This window comes from Varanus komodoensis, unplaced genomic scaffold, assembly GCF_004798865.1.
Source record: "Varanus komodoensis strain SLA01 unplaced genomic scaffold, ASM479886v1 scaffold3, whole genome shotgun sequence".
Taxonomy (NCBI): Eukaryota; Metazoa; Chordata; class Lepidosauria; order Squamata; family Varanidae; genus Varanus; species Varanus komodoensis.
Genome location: NW_025335761.1, coordinates 43,884,998 through 43,910,103, shown reverse-complemented (window position 1 = coordinate 43,910,103; position 25,106 = coordinate 43,884,998). Strand labels below are relative to the sequence as shown.

Below are 25,106 nucleotides of genomic sequence, written 5' to 3'. Positions count from 1 at the left end.
TCAGCTCTTGCAACCTGCAGTGGCTTCCCCCAGATTCAGGCATCCACAGCCCCCTTCACCTATAACTTGGCAAAGTTGGAGGAGTTAAGAGGGTACCCTTTTGACAGGAAAGTTTATATTTAACTTGTGGGCTTCAAGTTACATAGGCTTACTTATGACTATTGATGTTGTATGGTAGATTTTGAACTTTTGATAAGTAGACATGCTGCGTAGTTTGTTTCTATATTTTGTAAGCAGGATTTATAAAGCACTGTACCGAGGATGGTGTTTACCACATCTTCTATAATGTCATCCATACCTGTTGCCTTCATTTCCTGATCTTTTAAATGTTTTCCATTAGTGTTGTACATGTGTTTCCTTGAACTTTACTCCAGAAGTCAAATACTACATATTTGCCTTTTCCCTGGCTATTAAGCAGCATGATCCTATACATGCCCACTCTGAAGTAAGTCTCATTGAGTTTAGTGAAGCTTATTCCAAAGCGAGCAGGTATAGGAATACAGGAATGCAGAGCCCTTACTTTTAAGGGCTCTTAATTTTTAGGGATGGTTCATGCCCAGTTTGCCCATTGATCAGTCTTCATGGATTTACCACTTTTAGAAAGAACCAGGTGAGACAGTTCAAGATGGTGCACTTAACTTTTGCAAATCTCTCCAGCCATGTTCATGTACCTGCAAAGCTTCTCCTGAGAGTTGTAAAACTCTCAATATCAAAATGACATAGTATAGAGGGTAGCTGTAGGTAGGGGATGATTAACAAAAAGTGGTTTCTCCATGTCAACTTTTTGTCACAGCAGAGCTACTACTGTTGGATAGAGCCCAGAGTCAGAAAATAGGATTCTTTGCAAGTGTTGCTCCTGTACCCTATATACCTCAAGGGCTGAGACAGGATGCACCTACAAGGATTTCATGCAAGTCATTGTGTTTTTCATGAAGTTTACTATATTAAATACACATGACTTGAATGGAAAGCAACACTGCGTACTTGCTATGGGTTCATATCCCTGCTTTGCAAGTCATTTCCTAAATATTCAGCTAAAGGCGCATGTTTAGACAGAAAAAATCCTGCAACTCCCAGCATTCAATGCTTGGAGTTGTAGGACTTTTTTCTTGTCTAAACATGTATAGGATTGCACCCTAGGGTTTTTAAGGAGCCACTGTAAATTGTCTGACTGCCTTTCTGTCTTCTTTGCTGCCCTGGAGCTGGGGGTCAGACTAGGTGGCCCGGGAGGCCCCTTCTGGCTCGCTCTGTTTCTATATGCTCTCTGGGCAGCTCACAACATAATGAAGGAAGCAGTAAAATTTTGTTGGATCATTTTTTTTACTTTTAGTTTAATTTAAAATTATTTGCATATTTTGCACAACCTGTGTATATTGATTGGATTAAACATCTCTCGTTTTATAATTCTATACTTATGTATATGCAATATTTCAAACATATTTGAAATATTTTAAAGTATTTCAAAATATTTAATACACAGTGGGCTAGATCTAGAGTTCCCATAAAACAAAACCTTTCTCATGGACCACTGCTATTGGAAGTGGATGGAAGAGGCACAGGACTAGAGAGGGAGGTGTTGCAAGGGGAAGGTAGAATTGGCAAAACTTTTTCTCCTTGCCCCCCCCCTTCCAGTAGAAGTGTCCACTAGTTCTTTGTGGTCTCTGTGCATCAAACATGGGGGCTCTGCACCTGCGTAGATTCTGTTGTCAGGAAGACACTCAGCATGAAAGAACCTGTAAAGGCTCCTCCTCCTCATTCAGAATACCAGTCTTTCTAGCAGACCCAGTATTATCTCTTATGACTGACAATGGCTTTCTTAGTTAATTGATTGATTTCCATACCTCCCAGTAGCTGGAGCTCTCTAGACAGTTTATTGCACACCTGGGGGCTTAAGTAGATGTTTGTCCAGGCTTTTTATGCAGTTTAATTTTCACTTGAAATGCCAGGGACTGAACCTTAGATCATAACCATGCAAAATCTATTCTCTGCTCTGTTTGCACCGTGAACCTAACGAAGGAAGCTTGTTTTAGGGCCACCAGGTGAGTATGTTGCTTTGATGAGGTTTGAATCAGAGAGATTCTTCTTGCTTTCTTAGTATGTTAGCACAAGCTTTAATGGCTACATGTTGCAACATCACCTGCACCTTTGACTGTTCCCTCCCAAGAATGCAGAAGCAGTGGCTCTTTTTTATATAAACTGCTACATTCTACATAATTTAATTGTTCCTGTTTTCTCTTTTCTCTCCCCTTGCAATTTGTCTTCAGTTCCTCCTGGAGTGATACAAAATGGAACGCGCATCCTGAGTAGAGGAATCTTCCCAGGAGTTAGACCACTGCCAATAAACCCTATTGGAAGCATGGCTGCTGCAGTAAGGTGAGGATGCTGAAGGACAGAATTACTGGTTGAAGCACTAAATTGCTGCTGCTACACATTCAGTTGGGGTTTCCTATGTAGTTTCCATTTACACTAAGATTGTAACCAATATAATAGCCAAAATGATCAAGAAGCATGAGATAGGAACTCTAAAGAGGGTCTAATAAATTTGCAACTGAATTAACAAGCTAAATGAAAGATTTAAAAATGGCAATTCCTCAACTTTCTTTGATACAGAGTCATACAGAATATTTACCAGCCAATACAAACATTTATTTAGCCTGTTCATATATGTACCTCTTTGCATTTCTGATCACAGAGTGGGTCTAGCAAGCTGCTTTCCCAGGACCAATATGTACTTCAAGCAAAAGCCTAAATACAAGGCCATAATTTCCATGTTAACTAATTTCACTGGGTTTTTATTCCTGTCTTGGGTTGGGATTCTGTTTGCTATTCTTACCATTTTGTACCCAGAGTAAAATACTTTGATGAAGAATGCACCCTGCCCATGATGTGTTTGACCACAAGATTATTTATTGTACCACTGACTTCTTCTGTGCTCACAACATATGAATAATGCAGGGTTTTAGCTTTTAGCTAAGTATTTGACCAACATCTTGAAATCTACCTTGTTTTTTATGCATTACATTTCACAGTTGCATCCCATTTAAGCTATTTTTAGACTGCTCCTTTTTCACAGAATGAATGACAGAATGAATGTCGGAATGAATGAATTGCATTGTTTCCCAGTTTCTCTAGGAGCTCACTTGGCTGCTGGCCCTTGAGCCAATTAGTAAGTGATCCTGTGCAATCATTTCACCTTTGGGTGTCCAGCCAAAGGTGCAACAGAATTTGAATTGTTCAGATAATATGCATTGTTCAAAAATACTAAAAACAGGACAAATTCACCACTTGACATGAGTAAAGGTTAGCCATGGGAGGTTATGCCATTATGCTACTGTTGTTCTTTTAGGTGTAAACCACATAAATAGATCTTTTGTTTCCAGACTAATCTGTAAATGGAAATACACTATTTTTAGTGTGTGAATCATTGTTATCTGGTACTAAAGCTATCCAACAGAACATGGCTTTTGACAGCAACTCTTAATGTTACTCTGTTCACTTTCCTATCGTTTACCTCTCTCTCTCCCACCCATCCTTCTGTTTCTGTTCAGGAAGCACACATATACAAACTATTTCTATAATTCTACAATACTGTTTTTAGGCATGACATTCTGTAAACCTAAAATGAGGCACTGCTTTAAAGCAGGGATAGCCAGCCTGTAGTGCAAAAGCTGTATTCAACCCTCAGCTAATTTAATGCACAAAGCCCAGATAGAGAGAAGAGGAGAAATAAAGGAGGGAGGGCAGAACTATATGGAAAGAAGGGTAGAAGAGCCCTCACCTCCAAATCAGTTCATCCTCTGGTTGGGGAAGGAAAAATATAATTGTGGAGTTGAATACAGAGAGTACTGGAAGAAGGTGAGGAAAAACTCTGACCTTTGGCAAATGCAGTCTGCCCCTCTCCCAGGAGCCTACTGAGTGGTGGGGGGGGGGGGGAGAGAGGGAAAGGGGCTGCTAGAGAAAGAGAAAGGGAGTGACAAGAGAGAGAAAGGGTGGTACTACCCATGTTGGAGCCACTCTGCTGGCATGAGGCCCTCTGACTGATTACTCCCTTGAGCGAATATGGCCCTCAACAAAAAAAGGTTCCTTCCCCATGTCTTAAAAGGGTGATACAGGTTAGGCTGAGTTGGTGGTCCATGGTCAATTTTGGTCCATTTTTACAGGTACAGTGTCACACTGAATGAGAGGTCCCTGAAATTTTCCTGTGATTACTTGTTTTAAAATGCGTTCCTGCCTGGTGAAATTAAGCCACAGCCACAAGAAAAAACACTTACCAACGGTAAGGGTTCTTGTAACAGCTCCCATTCATTTAATTGAAGATTGAATAGAAAACTTCCCAAAAGATTGTGTCTCTACTTTTTGTTGGAAAACCTTTCATGCAGCTGCATCTCTTTTACTAGATGGGACCATGTGTTTGTTGTCATCATTGTCTCCATCACTGCTCTTTCTTTTTTGGTAACGATGAAAGTACATTATGGGGGCATAATAAAAACCAATATCTACTGAGTAATTGCAGGGATTTTTCACTTGATAGTGACATCCCTGATAATACCGGAGCTGTTGTAGCATAGTGACTAATTCATTTGTTTAAATTATTTTTACCCCTGTGTTTTAGGTTAAAGGGCTCCCAAATACTGCTTACAAATATCAGTATTTAGGCTAACAGTCTAAAGGATATGACAATCAAGGAAAAAGATGTGGTAGGAGAACGAACAAAAGCAAGCTCAGATATCTGGTATTCTGCCAGCTGGGATGGGAATAGATCCAGGTAGCCTGAAGAAATTGCAGCTGGCTTGGTGACACTTGGAGAGCCAAAGGCAGCTGTTTCATTTTGTTTTGTTTTTTCAGCAGTGACAAGGATGATCTAAAAGACTGAACTATGGATTGTTATGTTCCCGATTTAAACTAGGCTATGAACTTACAAAGTTGCCTCAAGTAAGCCATTCTCTCACAGCCTTAGGGCGCAGTCCGATGCATGTTTAGATTCTTAAAAGGCCTACAGCTCCCAGCATGCCCCAGCCAATATGGGGAGGCAGGTCTTTTGTTTAAATATGCATAAATTGCACCTTTAATCTCCCTGCCAGCAATATGGTAGATAAGAATACTGATTACCTTACAGGGATATTGTAATGATTACAGCTAGAATAATGAAGTCAAATGTGTTCATAAACCCTCCAACACTTGAAAGTACTGTGGAGTCTTATTGTATTGGGGCTATTTACTGATTTCAGATTTCTGTACTGCTTTTTAAAAAATTGTAATGTAGTTCACATAAAAACATGATAAAATTTTATAAAGCCAAATGGTACAAAAATAAACAGTGAGAAATAATGACATCTCTTAAAAATACTCTGGCAGTGTGCACAGTTTGGAAATACTTGGGGAGGCAAACAAGTTTCCCAGAGAAGGACTCCAGCCTGGGAACTGACCTGAACTCAGTGGGGAGATAATTCCACAAGGGGGAGGGTGCCTTTGTCGCACCTCAGAAAGTGTACATTTAAGGGACATGGGGCACAAAGCAGCACTCCCCTTCAGAATAAAGGAGGCTTGTATGAGAGAAAGTGAGTTCTTGGGTAACATGATCATGAGCTGCCTGGAGCATGGCTAAGTTGAGTTGGCAACCAGTGCAGAGCCTTCAGCATATGTGAATCATACGTACACAGTAAGACACACATTGTTCACATACGCCTACCATTCTTGTGTAGGAAAATTGAGAATTACGCATGCTTCAGATCCGCATTAACTTTTATACTGTAGTGCGCACCTCTGTGCACACCCAGTGGTGAGTAATCCAGGCCCGTATTATTTGGAGCCCAATGGCACCAAAAAGCCACAAACTGTGTTGGCCGTGGAATGCATTTTGTTCTTTTTGATGTCAGGTGAAAACTTTTGAATGGTTTGATTTTGTTTTGTTTCATGTTTACTGTTTCACTTTTGAAAAAGAGAAGTTTAGCTCTTTGCACTTCTGTTGTCCTTTCCTGTTAACTTAATCCATGTTTTATTCTGGTTGCTGTTTTGTTTTAGATTTTATTGTACTTCAGTAATTTGCAGTCTTAGCCATGATTTAGCAAACTGTTCAGGCAATTTTGGCTATTGGATGGGACAGAAATGCAAGCAATAATAAATACAAAATGAAAGTTAAGACCATTTGGAAAAAAAAGATGGGGTAAAAAAGCCCAAACCTGACTTCTACCTGTCAAAGGTGGAGGAAGCCATTTGCCAACCCTATTCGCTAGGGCATGCCTTCAATGTCAATATGTTAATAGCTAATGTTGTTGTTATTATTGCATTGCATTACATTTATATCCAGCCTATTTTCCTTATGTGAAGAACCCACGGTGGCTCACATCGTTCAAGTTATCCTCACAAAAATAACCCTGTAAGGTAGGTTAGGCTGATAGTCCATGGTTCTCATAAAGAAACAGCTCTAAATATAAAGCCACTGTTTGTCCTCTTTCATCTGCTGATGTTTAATTCATTCTTGAATGATCCATTTCAACCAGAAGCCCTGAAGAAGAATTAGCCATTACAGCACACAAAAGTGTGGGTGTCAGATGCATGCAGATTTTCGTGCTGCTCTGTCTGTGCATGACTAGACCTTCCAGAACAAGAAAGCCAGTCAGTATTTGTGTAAATAAGTATTTGGAATATCAGGAATATTAGAAGGGTTCAGTGAAAAATACTGAGGCTGTATCTTGGAGGTTACTTTGGGAATATTGCATATAGGAAATGTTCACCATGTTGATTCAAATGTTCTTATCAGTGGCAATGCACACTTTGAATTAATGCTGCATCTGCTCAGATCATACAGAAGGCACTGTTTTATTAGCAGTATTTGCCATGGTGCTTTGTATATTTAATTGCGATTGTAAAAACCCTCCTGTAAGGCATTCATGCCAATAGTACCACAGATTTAGTTGCATTGATTTGCACTCTCTGATCCTCTGGGATATGACCTGATTATTTGAGGGAATACTACTTAGTGTTAATTTACTCCCTTAGTACTAGAGTTGCCTGAGAAATATTTTTGCTGTTGGAAAAACAAGTGGAAATCCTTCCATTCCTCTTCATACAAATATCTGAGGGAAAATATTAGTTAACAACCCTGCCAGTGTCCCAAATCTACCAGCAAACTTGAATAGTCACAAAAACTATTATTCATGTTAATACAGCAGGACCCCTATATCCGCTGTCTCAGTTATTACTGTAACTGAGGTTGACCATCGGCATGCAACACTTGTGGGGGTAAGGGTGCAGGAACTCCACAAAAGTGGAGCTATGCACTTTGTTTGGGGACACCATGGTCTTCGTCTCAGTACTAGTCAGCCTCACTCTCAGTAGGCATGAAGATTCTAGAGATATTCACAATCATTCCCTAGAGATATTTGCAGGTTTTTTTCTAGAGATATCCTGGTTTTTCCACTTTTTCAGGAGTCCTGTGCCCCTAGTCCCCCATGAAGGTAGTGTTCACTGCTATTTGCAGTTTCAGGCATCTGCTGGGCGGCTTGGAACCTATGCCCCCTAGATATGGGTATCCTGCTGTACTGTTTGCCAGGCAAGAGTACACTTGGGCCTTAGTTGAAATCTATAGGGAAATGCTGTCCTATCCAGTCCCCACCCTATCAAACAGTCATGCTAGAAGATTCCTAGGAGCCCAAAGTCAGAAACCAGGAGTTGAACCAAGGAGTACATAAAAATGCACAGAGGAAAACCTTTTTCATGCAAGGCACAGCCAAAACATAGGGTACCCACATAGGGTACTCCCATGTCCTCTGAAAGCATCCTGTATTTGAAAGGCTGCTCAGTCCAAGTCTAGTATAAAAACTACCAAAGGGAAAAGCTGGGTGAAACTGCCTATCTATTGTCAGTGCCTTGGCAGCACACTGAGGAAGGCACACAAGTTACCAGTTCACAGTATTCTCCACTGTGGTGAGAGACACTGTATTTCTAGCTTATTTCTAATAATTATGTCTAGATTTCCATCTATGCACATAAATTAGCATATGCATATAGTCTCTGTTGTCTTTTGGCAATACAGAAGGGGATGGCAACCAAAATTAGGTAGAAACAGTCCAGGGGCTGAAAATAATTTTCTGCTGGTAACTGTTCCAAGCTACAGTTTTGATAGCTCATCTTATGGGACCATTGCACACACAGGGTCAGGTTCTTGGTTCTGGCCCCAACACCTTCGAGAAGAAGGTCTTTCAAGTTTGTTTTCAGGTGTGTGTCAGTATGAAAAACTATACCTCTTCATTTGAGTAAGTCAGTGCCATAGCTCAGATGTGGAGAATGTGCTTTGCATGTTAAAGGTCCTCGTTTCAGTTGAAGGTCTTCCAAATTTAAAGTGTCACAGATTCATACATTAGTAGTGTCTCAGTATAATCAATAGGTAAGGTATGCTTTGAATGCATTTCAGTGTCAGTAACCTCCATAACCTGGAGGGTTCCAGCAATCACACCAGCATCTAGTTACAAAAAACTGTATATTTTCTGGAACAAGTAATCGGGAGGTCCTTCACAAACTTCTTCCCAGACTGTAGTCCTTCTTGCCTCTGAGAATGTTTCTCCCTCACTCCTTACCTGACTTCCCAGGGTCAGTGGATCCCTGTTGGGTTGTGGGTCTTGGCAGGTGTCCAACCAGACCTACCCTTGGCACCTGTCCTGAATACAAGGCAGCTTCCTTTGTTCCTAGGAGTAATCTGGATGTAGCAATTTCCAGTACTAAGAATGCTATAATGAGTGCCCTACATCCAGTTCCTTGGCTGCATGCCATGTAGCAGATTACTAATGCTGTTCGTGGAGGCACCCTGTTGCCCATCCTGATGGCCTAACAGGTAATCTTTGCTGCCAGCATTCATCATCTGTTAAACTCAATGGGAAAAAAAGAGTCATGGACCTATTTAAATTAACTGGAAGACAAGCAGTTTCCTTGGATCAGAGTTTATTTTCTCTTTTCCTTTTGTTACCCCCTCCATAAATACTTTATTCTAAAGCATTCACCTGCTTAAATTAAAATGAAATTTTTGATTTAACCAGACAAGCTAGCTTTAAAAAAACCACAGCAATAACTTTACAGACTAAACAAGTTTAATATTTTTAAAATGCAGATGAGTTTGTAAAGCATGATGTGCCTCATTCGTGAAGAGTCTGCCATGCTGTGTGGCTCCCCACCTGTTATGCTCAGTCACTATCCTTCGAGCAAGAGTATTATTGCCGGCATCATGCAAAGGCTCAGTGGGACATGTTCTTGATTTGAGCCGTTTTACTTCAAAAACAGGAAAGGGGGAAAAAAGTTAAATATTTTTCCTGAAATTATAGTGATCTTGAGCATTAATTTCCCAAAAGTAAAGATTTTGCTTAGAAATCTGCAAGTTCAAAGGCAGCACTTGCTTCCCCCTTAATGAATTATTTTAAGGAGCTGGTTATAAATTCGCCACACAATTGTTTTGAATATGGATGACTTCTTCTCTTAAGTAGTTGGCATCATTCAGTGACAACCCCTGCAGTGGTGACACCGTCTCGGAGTGAATGCAGCTGGCTTGCTGCACAATCATGAATGACACTGTGCTTAGCTATTAATAATTGAAGGAGCATTGTCTTTGTGTTTTTTCTCCTGCTGGGTTCTTCATATAATTTATGGATCACAAACTACCCTCTGTGTCCAGGAAAAAAATAATTTTATTGAGTAAGAAAGGATTGAAAGATAGAATTTTATGAGGATTTTACATAGTTGTGTTTACCTGTCAGAAAATAGTCTCAGTATCGAAACTGAATATTGGCAATCTTGCCATTTTCCCATTTGTCTATATTGTTGATTTTATTTCTTCAAAAGTATAACTTGATAATGAATAGAGCAGTCTGTGTCAGCATTGAATAAGACTGTGTTCAAGCATAACACTTGTCTTTCTGCAGCTGTTCTTGATTACAATTTCTAGCATTCCTGACCATAGGCCAAGCTGGCCATGGCTGATGGGGTTTGAAGTCTGAAACATCTGGAGGACACCAGGTTAAGGAACTCTGTAGTAAACCATATTTGAGAGTTGTGTATGCTCCCTCCTGCTCTTGCTTTCATCAATTGGAAGCATCCAGTCATAGTAGCAAGCCATGTCTGAACGCAGGAGCAGTTTGCCAGGTTTGGAAAGAGTAGCAAACCACAGTTTGTCACATTCATAAAACTATGTCTTATGAATAACTGCAAGTAGTGTGAAGGGAGGAAGAAACATGTAGAGAGAGCCAGTGTGGTGTGGTGGTTAAGAACATGGGACTGGGACTCAGGCGATCTGGGTTCTAGTCCCTGCTCAGCCATGGAGCCAACTGGGTGACTTTGGGCCAGTCACAGACTCTCAGCCCAACCTACCTCACAGGGTTGTTGTTGTGGGGATAAGATGGAGGAGGAGAATGATGTAAGCTGCCTTGAGCCCTTTGTAGGAAAAAGGCAGGATATAAATAAAAAATAAATAAATGTGTGTGTGTGTGTAAGTCAGAGGCTTGTGGCCACTCATACACATAATGTTAAACTATGAATTACTAGTCTATAAATCATAAACTGTAGATCTGAACACAATTGACTGTTGAATTGAGTCTTCTTACCAAAGCACAGTTTGCACTACCCAGCATTTAGAATACAAAGCATAGTCTGAGCTATCAGACATAGATAAGGCCACTTATTATTTAAACATTTGTTTACTTTTTTGGGGTGGGGGGGTCAGCAGATCATGACTTAGAGCAGGGATAGATCGAAGGTTGTCCTGCTGTTGTTTTTTACTTCAAATTCCAGCCTTCTTGACCTCTGGCTTCTGGGTGCTAAAGTTGGAAACATGTGGAGATCTTCTTTGTTTCCATATTTGATTTAGAATTATGGTTTTTATTTTAGATCTGCTCAGTACTCTCATTTCTATGATTTAGCATCCTTTGGAGGGCAAGCTGTAGCTGTAACTGCAGCTTCTCAGTTCTTGCCAAACTTTAGCTACCATAGCCATGGTTTGGAGTGATTGAACAGAACCTATGGTATTATTTTATTTATTTATTTTTTAAATTGTGTACTGTTCACTCAGCCATATTGGCTCTCTGAACAGTTTACATTCAGTAAAATCCCAACCATAATTCAGTATATTATAGCGTGATACTGTATAGTAAATATCTGACTATGCTGTACATTCAGACATGTTAAAGGATACAGAGGGAAGGCAACAAGGATGATCCAGGGACTGGAAACAGAACCCTATGAAGAAACATTGAGAGAACTGGTCATGTTCAGCCTTGAGAAGAGAAGACAGGGGTGATACAATAGCATTCTATAAGTACCTGAAAGGCTGTCACAAAGAGGAAGGACAAGATCTCTTCTCGATCATTCCAGAGTACAGGACACAAAACAATGGATTTGAGTTACAGGAAACCAGATTCCAGATAGATAACCAGAAAAATTTCCTCACTGTCAGAGCAGTATGATAATGGAGCCAATTGACTAGGGTTCTCCCACACTCAAGATGCAACGGGACAGTCTTCTGAGTGGAATGGTGTAACTTGGTGCCCTGCACTAGCAGGGGGTTTGACTTGATGGTAGTCTTGGCCCCCTCCAACTCTACTATTCTGGGATTTTGTGTATGTGAACAAAATCCAATATGGTGAGCTGGATGATTCAGGGGAATGAGCAACTGCCAGATCCTTTCTCCCCTCACCAGTTATTTCACAAATATATCACATTTCTCCATGCAGAAAGGCAAGAAAGTCTGTGTTCTTCTCTGCATGGCTGGCACTTGGACAAGCAGCTCAACCAAGTGCCAGCAAGTTCCTGGCCTGGGAATCCCTCCTTTTATTTTCAGTCTGCAGAGAGCAACAGGGGTCTCTATGAAGGAACCTTCATGGACCAGCATCTGCCTGAGGGCAGGAGATTCTGCTTTACATACTGTTTTATTTCTGATAATCATTTGTACCATTGCTTCTGGAGCCAAATTAACACTACAGACACACCCAGGGGGAAATATCAGCCATTTCAAAGGAATCCCAAAGATTGGAAAAGTACCAAAAGCCTTTTGGGGGAAAACATCAGAGGAGAAAAACAGTGCAATGAACACTGTTTGTGCTTAGTAGCCATGGAATGGTGACTTTGGGGACTAGGATGTGATAGAGAACATAATAACAAAAATAAGATGGAAAGAGTATAAAACTGAGAATTCTGGAAGAGGGGAATCACAGGGACATGCCAGGCTGCAGTACTTTGTTGCTTGTCTATCTTGTTTGTAAGTGTTCTTTTCTTTGTACTTTTAAGGGTAGCCTTGTGTCCCTTTTTGTTGCTAGGAATGGCCAACACCTCAGTCTTTTGAAGTGCAGGAGTTGTATCATGTCAAGAGTTTTCTTAACTCAGTCAGCTTCCCCACTCACTGCAATGAAAGCATCCAATCCATGGGCTCAGTCCTTTGCATGTAACTGAAGATGAATGGATCTTTGAATTAGGTTGGCTATTTCAAGAAAGTCAGAACTAAACATTTCAACCTAATGGTGAAGCATCCTAATGGTATTAATAATTAAATTACCAAGTAGCAGATTTGAAGCAAAGGAAGCAGATATTTTCGAGATTATCACTTCTTATTGTAAGCTGCCTTAGAGATTTTTTGGTTTTAATATTTGTTGTTAGTCGCGAAGTCGTGTCCGACCCATCACGACCCCATGGACAACATTCCTCCAGGCCTTCCTGTCCTCCACGATCCGCGGAGTCCACTTAAGCTCACACCAACTGCTTCAGTGACTCCATCTGGCCACCTCATTCTCTGCCATCCCCTTCTTCTTTTGCCATCTATTGTTCCCAGCATTAGGCTCTTCTCCAGTGAGGCTTCCTTCTCATTAGGTGGCCAAAGTATTTGAGTTTCATCTTCAGTATCTGGCCTTCTAAAGAGTAGTCAGGGTTGGTCTCCTCTAGGACTAACAAATTTGATCGCCTAGCAGTCCAAGGGACTCGCAGGAGTCTCCTCCAGCACCACATTTCAAAGGCCTGAATTCTTCCGTGCTCAGCCTTCCTTATGGTCCAACTTTCACAGCCATACATTGCAACTGGGAAAACCATAGCCTTGACTATATGCACTTTGGTTTTAATATAGTGTACTTTTTAAAAAATGAATCATCAACCCATGCAGTTCATTTACATCAATTGATGAGTTTTTGCATTTCTTAGCTGCCTTTCAAGACAGCAGTCTTCCTAGATGGCTAAGAAAATAGCAAGTTTCAAAAAGATCAAGACAAAGCTAATGTATAAATGAGAAGGAATCATAGAATCATCAAATAGAGTTGGAAGGGGCCATGAAGACCATCAGGTCCAATCCGCAGTTGTTGCAGGACACCAGTTTACACCATCCCATTCAGATAGCTGTCCATGAGAAGGAGTAAGTTAATTATCCTTCTTAGCTTCTTATCCTCCCCTTCATTTCATTCCTCCTCCATCCCAATATTTTACTATATTGTTGCTAACAAATTTAGCAACATTTGTTAACTAAGATGGCTCAGACAATACTACTTCATCATCGTGGGGCTCAGGTCTTTATAAGATGAAAAGAGATTTCAAGGAACAGACCGTTTCCTCATAAAGAGATTCATGTGCTGATGTTGTGTGGCAGGCTCCCCAATGTGGTGTCTTCCAGGCATTTTGGATGACAACTCCAGGCATTCTTGCGTATTGGCTATGTTACCTTCATCCACCGGGAATTGAAGACCAAAATATGTGCAGGTACTGGGTAAGGGAAGGCAGCCCTATAGTTGACGCCAGATACAAGAATGGTAAATCTAGTCTGTAATTCATTTTAGTACAGCAGTTCTAATGATCTTAAACAACATTCTCAATAAAAAGTTATTACTTCTTGGAGTGGCTCATCTCAAGTGTCATTGAAATGCCTTGCATTTTTAGCTGTTACTCATTTAATCTAACAAATACTGAGAATCAAGTGTTGCAGAATTGAGAGCACTTCTGAATCACAGGGTCTCACTCTATTAAATCGGCATAACAGGGAACATATCTTCTCCCATGTTGTTCAGGACAATCTTTTGAATTAACATGAAGCAACAGATCCTTAATCATTATTTGTGCTCGTATCTGCACAGTAGCAGAAGCCCAGTTTTGTCCATGAGCATTACCATTCTTAGTCCTATACTTACACTTAGGGTAACTTAAAGAAATGATTTAAAAAAAAAATTCCTGTGAAGTGACCTAGTCTGCTACTCTCAAACCAGTGTGCAGATCAGAGCATAGCTGTCGGCCAGATTTTGTATTTCTTCTTTGCAGTGTGCTTTTTAGCCATTTAAACCCATATCTGTTCAGAGATGGAGAGAAAATATATGTTTAAATAGACAATTTAAGAGTATACTTTAAGAGGGATCTTTTAAAAATACTGGAAATAATGTGAAAAGGGAATGGAACAGAAATAAGGGTAGAATCATGTAGAAGTGACACAGATTAGTAATAAACTCATTCATTCCTGCCTGTAAAAACAAAACTTCCAGAGCTGGTGTGGCTGTTCCAGTGTTAGACTGGGGATCCAGGAGCTCTGGGTTCTAGTCTTTTCTCAGCCATGGAGCTAACCAGGGGATTTTGGGCCAGTCACAGATTTTCAGCCTAACCTAAAGGATAAAGAGCATACATGGAGCCATGCAAAAGGAGGAAAGGCAGGTTATAAATGTAATATAACAACAACAAGAACTCTCTAGAAATAAAGGAAGTGTCATATTTATTTCAAGTTAAAGCAGTTAAGGTGGTATCTACATGTTGAAACATAAATAAATACAAGAGGCAGTGTGGTTTTGAACACCAGTTGCTGGAGAACAGGAGCAGGAGGGTTCATGTCCTGCTTCCCAGGGCATCTTGTCAGCCACTAAGGGAAGAAAATGTTGGCCTTTAATCCAGCATGGCTCTTCCGTTCTTGATCCATGTTCTCCCTCCAGTTTAGATGAATCAGCAGCACCCCTGAAAAGTAATACTTGTGTATATCTTATTCCTGCTGTGTTGTAAAACTACAGCAGAAAGCAGGGTTTTCCTTTTTTTGAAGTTTTGAAAATAGTCCTTGCAAAAGGAAAAGGTGGGATATAAATCTAATAAATAGAGGAATGAAATGTTTTTCATTTGTAATATTTTTTTCAAAATATTTTTAAAATATTGCAAAATATGAGCTGTCTTGGAAATGCCTGTTAAGGCACAGCCCAGGATCCTGGCACCTTGGAAATTTTTGTAGAATTCCTTGTTACCTGGGGCATACCTGTTTTCTTTTGAGCAATGAAATGCTCTCCATGTGCTGTTGAATCTCTTGCAACTGTGCCAAGTATACAGAGTCCTGTATGTATGTGATGGGTTTGGATCTCCTGAAATATCTTTTAAAATGGCAGAATTTTCTCTTTAAAATTTTACTGTGTAGAGAAAACTGTGTGTGCATGTCCATATAGTTTCCATGTAGTGTTATGTATGCCCAACCCAGTATTTGGCCAACATGTGTTTGTGATGCATATTTTATGCTTTTCCTCTGTATTGTGCTGCAACCTATTTTTTCCTCTTTTTTTTCTTTTCTTTTTTTTTGCGTCAGAACATTCTGGAACACAGGAATTAGCATCTGTTTGCAAGTTGGGTGTGATTCTATGTCTTAAAGCAGGAATAGATGGAAGGGAGATCTGAATTACTGCACTAGATTGCCATAGTGGATTTGTGACTCATAATTGTTTGACAGTCATGGCTACAAAATAACTCTTTCTCTACCCATTGCCCCCAAATTATATTACTGAAATTAATAATGGTTCAAGTGACAAAGCATAGATTTGTATGTGGATCGGACCTCAAAACAAATTCCCGGGCTCAGGATTCTGTTATTCTGACTGTCTGTCTTTTGCACAAGCTTGTAATTTGTGGATTCAAAGTTCTAGGTTTTTGTTTTTTTAATAGATCCTGTAAGGCTGAAGTCTGTCCATCTTAGTGTTAAAGCTTGATTCCCAGCCTAGTTAAACAGCATTACCTGGACTTCTGCTAATCTCAGCACACATTCAGGAGGACTTCACTGGGACTAAGTCATCTCTAAATTAAGTCAGTGTGGTGAGGCAATTACAGGGTCTGACTAGCAATGGGGTAGGCACCTGAGCAGGATGATCTCAGAGTAAAATGTCCCAGGCCCTCTCTTGTCCTAACATACTTCTCAGGCTTGTACTCAAGACAAAAGCAGGGAGGGAAGAATCATACACCCTTTCCTGGGATCATGGAGGAGAGGACAACATGATATTGTTAATAGTAAATATTTGGGCTGAATTAATTTGTGATAGCTAACATTCTTAAGTAGCACCCATGATCTTTAAAATGTTTATAAAAACTTGTATTGAGCATGTAGTACAGTAGTGTGCCATCTCTTTCAGCCTGAGGGCCAAATTCAATTTCAGAGAAGCTGTCAAGAGCCAATTTCCTCCACTGGATAGGACCTAAGGGGCAAGGTCTAAAATACCATCATATTTTAGCTTGAAGCTCTTTCTGCCTGTAACTAAGCTTTAGGAGAGTCATTTCAACCTTTGAGAATAGCAAAAACAATGCACAAAAGCAGAGAAAGCCCCTTGCACTGTTAATTAGGGAAAAGCAGGTAAAGACGATGGAACCTGAGGACTGAATTGGCTTCTGGACTTAGGTTCTCCATCCTTGATGTAATTTAGGTTGCTTTTTGTTTTATGACATGTTCTACATTGTAACTGATAAATCCATTAGATTTAAATAAGTTTTCCTCTTACCCTAGCTTCAGTATATTTACTTTTGAGGAAAGTGTGAGAAATTGCAATAAACCAAGGTCTGCCATTTATTATGAGAAGACAAGATCATATTAATATTTCTACTCTTCCATTTCCTACAACAATTATGCACCACAGCCAAAATAATTTCAAAAATAAATCTTTAATTTGAACCTAACCATTGAATAATTTACCTGTATCAATTTATATGTGAAGCAACCAATCAACCAAAGCTTCAGTTGATATACTGATTTTACTTAATTAAAAGCTAATTAAATCTTGTATCCCTAGTAATAGTAATGAATTTTCCATAGTTTCAAATAGACTCCAACTGCTTGGACCCCACCTGTCAGCAAGATGGCATAACTTTGCTTTCTCTATAGTGAACTGAGGTCTGGGTCTGGTGTTATGCTTGATTCTAGGAGAGCTATTTGGTAATCGCTTCACATGGTGCTTTCCCTTGCCTTTGAAGTTAGATGTTTGGCCTGTTTTCTTTACTATTATCCTTGTTCATGTAAGGGAAGCCCTTCTGTTTAGAAAAATGTGTAGTTTCTGGGAGTTTGATTGTACTTTTCTCTCCTCTTTCCAGGAATGGATTAGCAAACTGCCGGATGCGGACAGACAGTGAGCCGTCCTGTGGCTCTCCAGTGGTTAGTGGTGACCCAAAGGAGGACCACAACTACAGCAGTGCCAAATCTTCCAACCACAGGAGCACCTCGCCCACCAGTGACTCTATTTCCTCTTCCTCTGCTGACGACCATTACGAATTCGTTACGAAAGGCAGCCGGGACAGTAGCGAGAGCAGTGAGGTCAGCTTCCATAGCCATGAGAGCCATAGTGAGGCAGAGGAAGAGGACAAAAGGCAGAGCCGAAAAGAGACCAAGGATTCTTTGGCTGACAGTGGGTACGCCTCTCAGCACAAGAAACGTCAGCATTTATTGAAGGCAAAAAAAGTACCAAGTGACACGCTGCCTCTTAAAAAGAGACGTACAGAGAAACCGCCAGAAAGTGACGACGAGGAGATGAAAGAAGCAGCTGGATCACTCCTACACTTGGCGGGAATTCGGTCTTGTTTGAACAACATCACCAATCGGACGGCAAAGGGGCAGAAAGAGCAAAAGGACACCACAAGAAATGAGAACAAATCCATTGATTGAACTTATAAAACAATTTCGTTTCAGTACGTCAGGTGAATTCTAATGATTTGTGGCAATATCAACAAATATTTTCTTCGTTCAGTTTTCTCTCTTTTTTTCCCCCCTCTCTCTCTTTCTCTTTGTGTTTGTTTCTTTTTGGAACCCTTAAGATTTTTTTTAATTATTTTTAAAGGAGATTGAAGCCATAGAACTCATACTGATACTCAACTAATTTTACAAAAGCTTTTCATTACATGAAGACAAAAAAGAAAGAAAGTAAAAGCCAAAATTGTCGTTGCTTTCTCCAGCTGTGTCAGAAATGCATGATTGAATATGTGGTGACATCGCCAGTTAATGTGAGAGAAGTAAAATTTGGCACTTGGAAAACTCTTATACTTAGAAGAAATTGGCTAATTTGGTAATTGTTCAGGCCAGGCAATTAGAATTACAAAAACAAACGGCCTTATGATTGGGTTCTGTGTGAATGTGTCTAGAGGTTTCGGGAAAGTCAGAGGCCCATATATGTTGTCCTCAGAACCAAGGATCACACAGTGGCGTTCTCTTGCAGTTGTGCCATAGCAATCTTGGAATAGCCACTGTAGACAGCTGCTCATACAGTAATGAACTATTAGTGCTTCATGTACTGTGTATGGCTCATAATGTGAAGACTTTTAATAAGTTTTAGATTATGGAAAACTGAACTGTGTATGCAATGAGTTCCAGTGAAATAAGGAGAAAGGGATGGAGGGGATAGGGTGGGGATTAGTGATATTCTTTAATCAATTAATTGTCTTCTATATTTAAATTAAAAGAATGTTTTTTAAAAAGCCATAAGCCTGAAGATTGGCACTGCCTGCAAAAATATTATGGGAAAACAAGCTATGAGTTCTTAACTGCCTGAGTGAAAAGCAATCAAGTCTAAAGAAAATTATGAGTAGATATTTAAGAAGGATCAAAATAAGAAAACTTTTTCTACAGGTCACAAAGATTTGATCTCATTAAGGAAAAAATGCTACAAAACCTGCCATTAGTATTGTATTGCCTATTTTTGTTTGTTTGTTTCAAAAAACAAATCCATGTTGGGCAAAAATATAAAATAATATTACATAGAGATGCTTATAGCACTCCTCAAAATGGTGTACCCAGTTAATGTCAGTCAGGATTCATCTGTGCAAAAATGACAATATATTTCCAGTTGTAACCACTGTAGCCAGCAGAAAATTCTGATCCGCATTGCATGGATTCCTTTCTGGGTGGGACTTGGGAGTACAAAATAAAACCCCCTTTTTTAATTCAAAGATAACAAAAGTTCTTGTAAGGTAAATAATGTATTTAGCATGAAGCATGAATTATTTTCATATAAATATAGAAAAATAGAGAAAAGGCTATGCCTCTAATTTTTAAGCCCTTAGGCTTAGTTTGTTTTTTGGGTTTTTGTTTTGGATTTTTGTTTCTTTTTTCTTTTTTCTTTTTTTTTGGAAGCAGGTGTTTTTAAGGTTTAACCTTTTTCAGGGACAAATACTGACTGTTGGGGAACTTACTCTGCAATATAAAAAATAAAATAAAACTTCATGCTCGGGTAGGGCTTGGATGGTTGAATTATATTGCCTTGTCTGCACATTCAGCCCCCTTCCCCTACTTCTCTGTTTTTGAACACGTTTGTCCTTTCTTTGTCTTTACATGTATTAACATTACGCAATAATTTGAGGGCAAAGCAAGTAGTGAGTGTGTATGATTTACGACTCCAGGAGGAGACACTGAATTAGGAGTGATGGAAGGGAGACAGGGAGAGAACCTACGATTTGGTTTGTGGGAGAAGATGGCACAAACCTGCTCATCTGCCATGACAGAGCATGTCAATGAAAGGGCTTTAATTTATGTTTGTTAGTGATGAATGGTTAAGAAGTATCTTGTATATGGTCATATCTCCTTTACAGTGATGATCCCATAATAGATTAAGAATTTGCAATAATGCCAACTTTAAAACAAAACCCTCTTATAATCCTCAGTGGTCATAAGCATGAGGTAATTTTGGGACATGTAAGCTGGAATCCAATGGTCTGCATTTCTGTCAATGGAAGTAGTTGTGGTGTTGTCTGGTGGGTTTGTTTCAGGGTGACTTGGACTGTGACAAAAACAGCAAAAAGCATTTTAGGGAATATAATTTAGCAAATAGGGAAATTTCATTCCAGGAAGTGTCTACTTCATGAATGGAAAACGTATGCTAACAGACTTGTAAAATACAACGTGCCGAATCAGGCTAGAAATTACATAGGTGCCTCAGCAAAGTTCAACTTATGTTGATTTTTTTGTCAAGTACAGTTCTGTTTACATATATCTATCCTGAAAAAGTAATACTGGTTTCAGGAGCAAAAAGAACACTTATAAGAGCTAAACAGTAAATGTAAGAGCTTTCTCTCTGAATGAGAGTGCCATACACATCCTGCTCTTAATTGCCATGGAGTTTTACCAGGCCTGAACAAACATGGCAAAACATTTAAAAATTGGCTACCTATTTAACAGAGTGAAATAAATGTTCTGCAATCAGTCTTTTCAGTCAAGAACAGGAAGGATTTTGAAGTCTGATTATTGTTGCTTATACCAATATTGTCACTTTCAGTATATGCTGTTGTGCATATAGTAAACACAGCATACAGTTTGATGCAGCAGTTTGAAGTCTAGATTGTGACAGAGAATCTTTGCTGAATTGCTAATTGAAATGTGGTCCAGAATCGGCTAGAATACTGGCTTGTACATTTGATTCAAAGAATGTTTGTGTAAGCTCTGACTTCTTGCTGCAATGGCAAGATATTGCGATGGCAGGTGTGGGTTCATGACATGATGCTGCATCTAGGCGACCTCTCCTTTGGTAAATACACCTGTGCAGCAGCCTTCCTGCCATTGACATCCATCAATGCCCTGAAAGCTGGATCACAAATTCTGGGCCATTGTGCACGTTGTGGGGACAAAACCCTTGAGAATGTCTTCTACACAATCCCCCCAAAAAATGATTTGGAGGTGTACAGTTTCATAACTGTCATTCCTTTTAGTGAAGTTTCTACAAGGGAAAAGTTTCTAGATAATTTATTTCAGCTTGTTTAGGAAAAGTTTCTACTTTTCATCCCTTGAGTGCTTTTTAAATCATTCATTTGTCACTCTAGTCTGTCTTGCTTTCCTTTGACAGAAGGCTTCTCTAACATACATTTTGCCTATAACGGGCATATAACCAAAATAACATCATTACTATCACAAATGTTTTGTGGACAAAATTGCTTTTTTTAGCAAGCATTTTGACTGATGATTCTTAACTTTTGTGAGGTGCAAATAAAGCCTCACTTAAATATCTAAAGTACTCAAAATTTATTAGGAACAGCTCAGGAACATAGATGGGTTTGTGTGTCACACAGCCACCTCAAACAAACTGTCATCTTAAAAAATGACAACCCAAAACAAAACTCCAGCATTACATTCTATGGTGCCAACTTCTGACCTTGATGCCAAGTTGAAATTAAAGCATTTGGATCAACCTGCAGACTTTAGCTGCACTGATGCTATTGCTCCTGTTCAATATCCTCAATGTTTGTTTTGGTTCAGATCCCTGTGCCACAGCCATTTTGAAAACAGTGATGGGAGAAGGATTTGTTCTTTTGTGTTCATTTTCAATGGCATCATCCTTATTAAAGAGCCTAAATATATAGTCACAGAACTCATGATAATTTATATATCTCACCGACAAATTATTTTGTGTCACCATTTTACTGTGGGAAGTATTTGCAAGGTAGTAATGTTAGGACAGTTGAAAAATGTATTATTATATTATTCTTAGTTGCTTAGATGCTGAAAATTCTGGGTATGATCCAGCTTCTGCGCAAGCCCTATGAGTATTCTGAACAAAGTGGCTGGGGGAAGGAGCACAAAGAGGTACAGGAGAGTGGCATGTAGCAGGCCTTTGGAACTCAGCAGGGTTCAGGTCACCTTTGGACAAAAGAGCCACTTCTCACCTCCCTGTGTGTTGCTAGTCCACAGTCCAGGCAGAGTCCAGGAGATGCTCATGGCAGCGAGAGCAAAGTCTGGCTCCAAGACACAGCATCAAAAGATCTCCCCAGGCTCTTTTATTTTAACAAATTCTGACTTCGCATCCTCAGTTAATCTGGTTTTATAACTGACAATAACAGACCTTTTTGTCGGTGACCAAATGCTGGCTACTTTGTGCAAGTATGCCACTGATCCATGTGTTCCAGTGTGCTTTGAATTAGACAATATACTTTACAGCTCTCCAAGGTGTGATGAAGCTGCTGCTACAATAGTGAAGCAAGGACTTTCTCATCCATTTCTTAATCAAAGGCTTGTATTTTGCACTGTCCCCAGTTCAGAAGTGAATGAGCACAGTTCTGCTTGCACAGAGGTCCATGTGCACAGTTAAACCTCAAGATTAGGGCTACTGTGGGCCCAACAACAAGCCACTCGTGTTTGTGGGAGGGCTTCAAGAGATACAGATCTAAAGTGAGAATGCCAACATGATGCAGCAAACATTTAAAGATTGGATTAGATGTTGAGACCTGACAGGCACTTCTATTTGCTCACACTTTGCCCTTTTGCATTGCATGTAGCCCTAGATAGAGGAGTCATCTCCAAGGTGACACCCCTATTTGAAAAATGCCATGAGCAAAGTGGTGGTGAGCAGTGTCAGCTGCCATAGAAAAGAACTGGATTTCAGTCTCACAGACTTAACAGAAGTTAGCTTTCCCACTTGTTCAGACTGCCTTGGAACTGTGGAATGGAAAGGAGATTTCAGAATCAAATAACTTTAGGACACAATTCTGTTTAGATAGAAAAGGTCCTACTAAGAAATAAGACTTTTTTCCATCTAAACAAGCATAGGGTTGTGCCCCTGCTGTACTAAGTTGAAACTTGTGTGATAAAATTAACTACTTCTGCTTTGCACACACAGATGATTAGGTGCTGTTTTATCTGCAAATAGGCACTGTGGTATTGAGGTTAACACATATGGATCTCATATATAGAAGCAGCTGACATTAGGATGAACATTAGCAAGAACAGGCTCCAGCAAGAACAGCTGGATTTCTATTTCCAACTTTGCAAAGTTTCTTAAAGTATTCTTCTAGCCCAGACCAAATCATTCATCCTCTTGGTTCAATAGTAGTTACATCTGCGAATGTTCTTCACAACTCTCCCTGAAAAACACTGTTATGCACATAAATGCAGCACTGTGATCTAATTTAAATAACTTTATTTATACTAAAATGTAATATACAGTAATACTTGTTATGGTGATAACCTTTAGCCCATCTCCTTGCTTTCTACTGTAGGGAATAAGCTGTAGTTCACAACACCCATTTTATTTTTCATATAAATCTATCAATAATTTGATGTAGTTTAATGTAGATTTTTAAATGATTACATAATATTCTGTGCCTCCCTCTGCATAAACTTTTCTTATAACTTTGTTCTTGCTTCTGTTAGTCCCTCACTCCACCCAATTTCCCTTTCATTCTCAATTTTTTGGCACTCTTTCTTGAGTCAGAATACAGAATTGTCAGCAGAGTGGCTTAACAGTCCATGAGATCTTTCCACAACTCAGCAAACGAGTACTTTCTTCACTGACCAAAGTTATTACTGTTGGTGCTGTATTTTGCTCCACATTTAAAATTACAAGATAAAAGTTTATAAAAGTTTGATAAAAGTGTTTTCATAGATCCTATCAAGCTCACTTTATTTTGATCAGGTCTTGTTAAAGCACTCAAAACTAGATGTAAAATATACATTCTTTTTACTGTGTTGTATTTTCAAATGAATGCAGAAAACTGCTTCTGTTCTTGCAATTCTAATAGAATCAGTACAGTGCTGAGAACCACTCTTTAGTGTTCAGTTCCAACAGAACATACTCAGAAGAAACAGAGCTTCTTGTAAGTAGGCTTTTTCTAAAAGCTAGAATCTCATAAATCAGCTTCTGGCAGGGAATGAAGAACAGAATCCAGCCAACTCCATCCCAAATAGCCAATCGGTAGGATGTCAGTATCTTGACAAAGCCAGCACAGAAATATAACCCTGATTATTGAACTGTGAAGAACTGTGACTTTCCTACATACTTTTCTCCCCAGTTCCATATCTCCATGAGGAAATCTGAATGTGGCATTTGTATTGCTCTGATATTTACTTAGATGCAAAGTAGCTGATATGTCTTCTGCATTGGATATTAACAACAATGGCTTGAAACCCAAATACTTTTTCCCTCTAATTCCTGCCTACTATGTTAATACAGTTTTATTTCTTTTTTAAGTTCATCTGTGAGCTATCTTTCAAGAAAGCTTGTGAGGAAAACAAGAGTTTGATCCTTCCTGGTTTCAGTTCTGTATGATACACACTCACTACTTCAGTTTGCCTTGGTGTCAAATGTTGGAAGGGATGGGGTTAGGGAATTGATTTCTGTGTGTGTGAAAAGCATTATGAACTTGTACATTTTTATACTCTTCTGTAATATTTTTGAAATATTTTTGTTCTGCAGAAAAAAGTGATGAAGCAATCAAAAGACCAATAAGTACAATATCAATGCTTTAGGGTTCATGAGACCTTCACTGGCCAATAGATTAATTTAGTACAGCAATAAGCCAATTTTTTTTCTTTCCTTTTTGTTTTTGGTTTTTATTCCTTGTTTTTTTAAAATGCTGTACTAGGTGTATGGAACTGCCAGTTTCATGAACATAAAATGAGAACTGTGATGGGGGCATAAACAGTGATGTTAAGTTGTATTTGTGTTTACCTAAATGAGCAGTTGAAAGGCAAGTGCAATCGGCCAGAAATATGGGGGGAAATGTTGATCTAGAGGCATACTTGCATTTACGTTTCTTGATGTGTAATCATATTGCCAAAGACAAACTCTTTCATCAGTTATTATTGTAAATAACACTTTCCCAAAACCTACCATAAAGTTTCTGTGATGTATTGTCTTCCAGTTGCAATAAAAATTACTGAGTTGCATCAATTGAATAATTGCTGTTCTGGGTTTGACTTGATTGTTTCATTTACTTAAAATTGTACCATGTCCTCCTTTAGATCAGGTAAAAGCAAGGAAGTACAACCTGCTTCAAATAAATAGCAAAAACAAAGGAAGCTTGAAAAAAATGGTTCTGGCTTATACTTGATATGTTTTTTACATTTGCCATACCTGGTTTTCCAAGAGTTCTAAGGGTTTCTTATATATGGGCATTTGTTTTATCTTCTC

The 25,106-nt window shown here is 39.3% G+C and overlaps 1 protein-coding gene across 3 annotated transcripts in view; it reads left to right on the top strand.

The window, feature by feature from the left end:
* Positions 1 to 24,871, top strand: part of FOXN3 (forkhead box N3) — a 167,753-nt gene extending 142,882 nt beyond the window's left edge. For all 3 annotated transcript variants that reach the window (XM_044436667.1, XM_044436666.1, XM_044436665.1), the window contains 2 exons: positions 2,265 to 2,373; positions 17,317 to 24,871. In XM_044436667.1, the coding sequence (XP_044292602.1) occupies positions 2,265 to 2,373; positions 17,317 to 17,884 (677 nt within the window). In that variant the 3' untranslated portion in view covers positions 17,885 to 24,871. The remainder of the gene's footprint in view (positions 1 to 2,264; positions 2,374 to 17,316) is intronic.
* Positions 24,872 to 25,106: the final 235 nt, after the last annotated feature.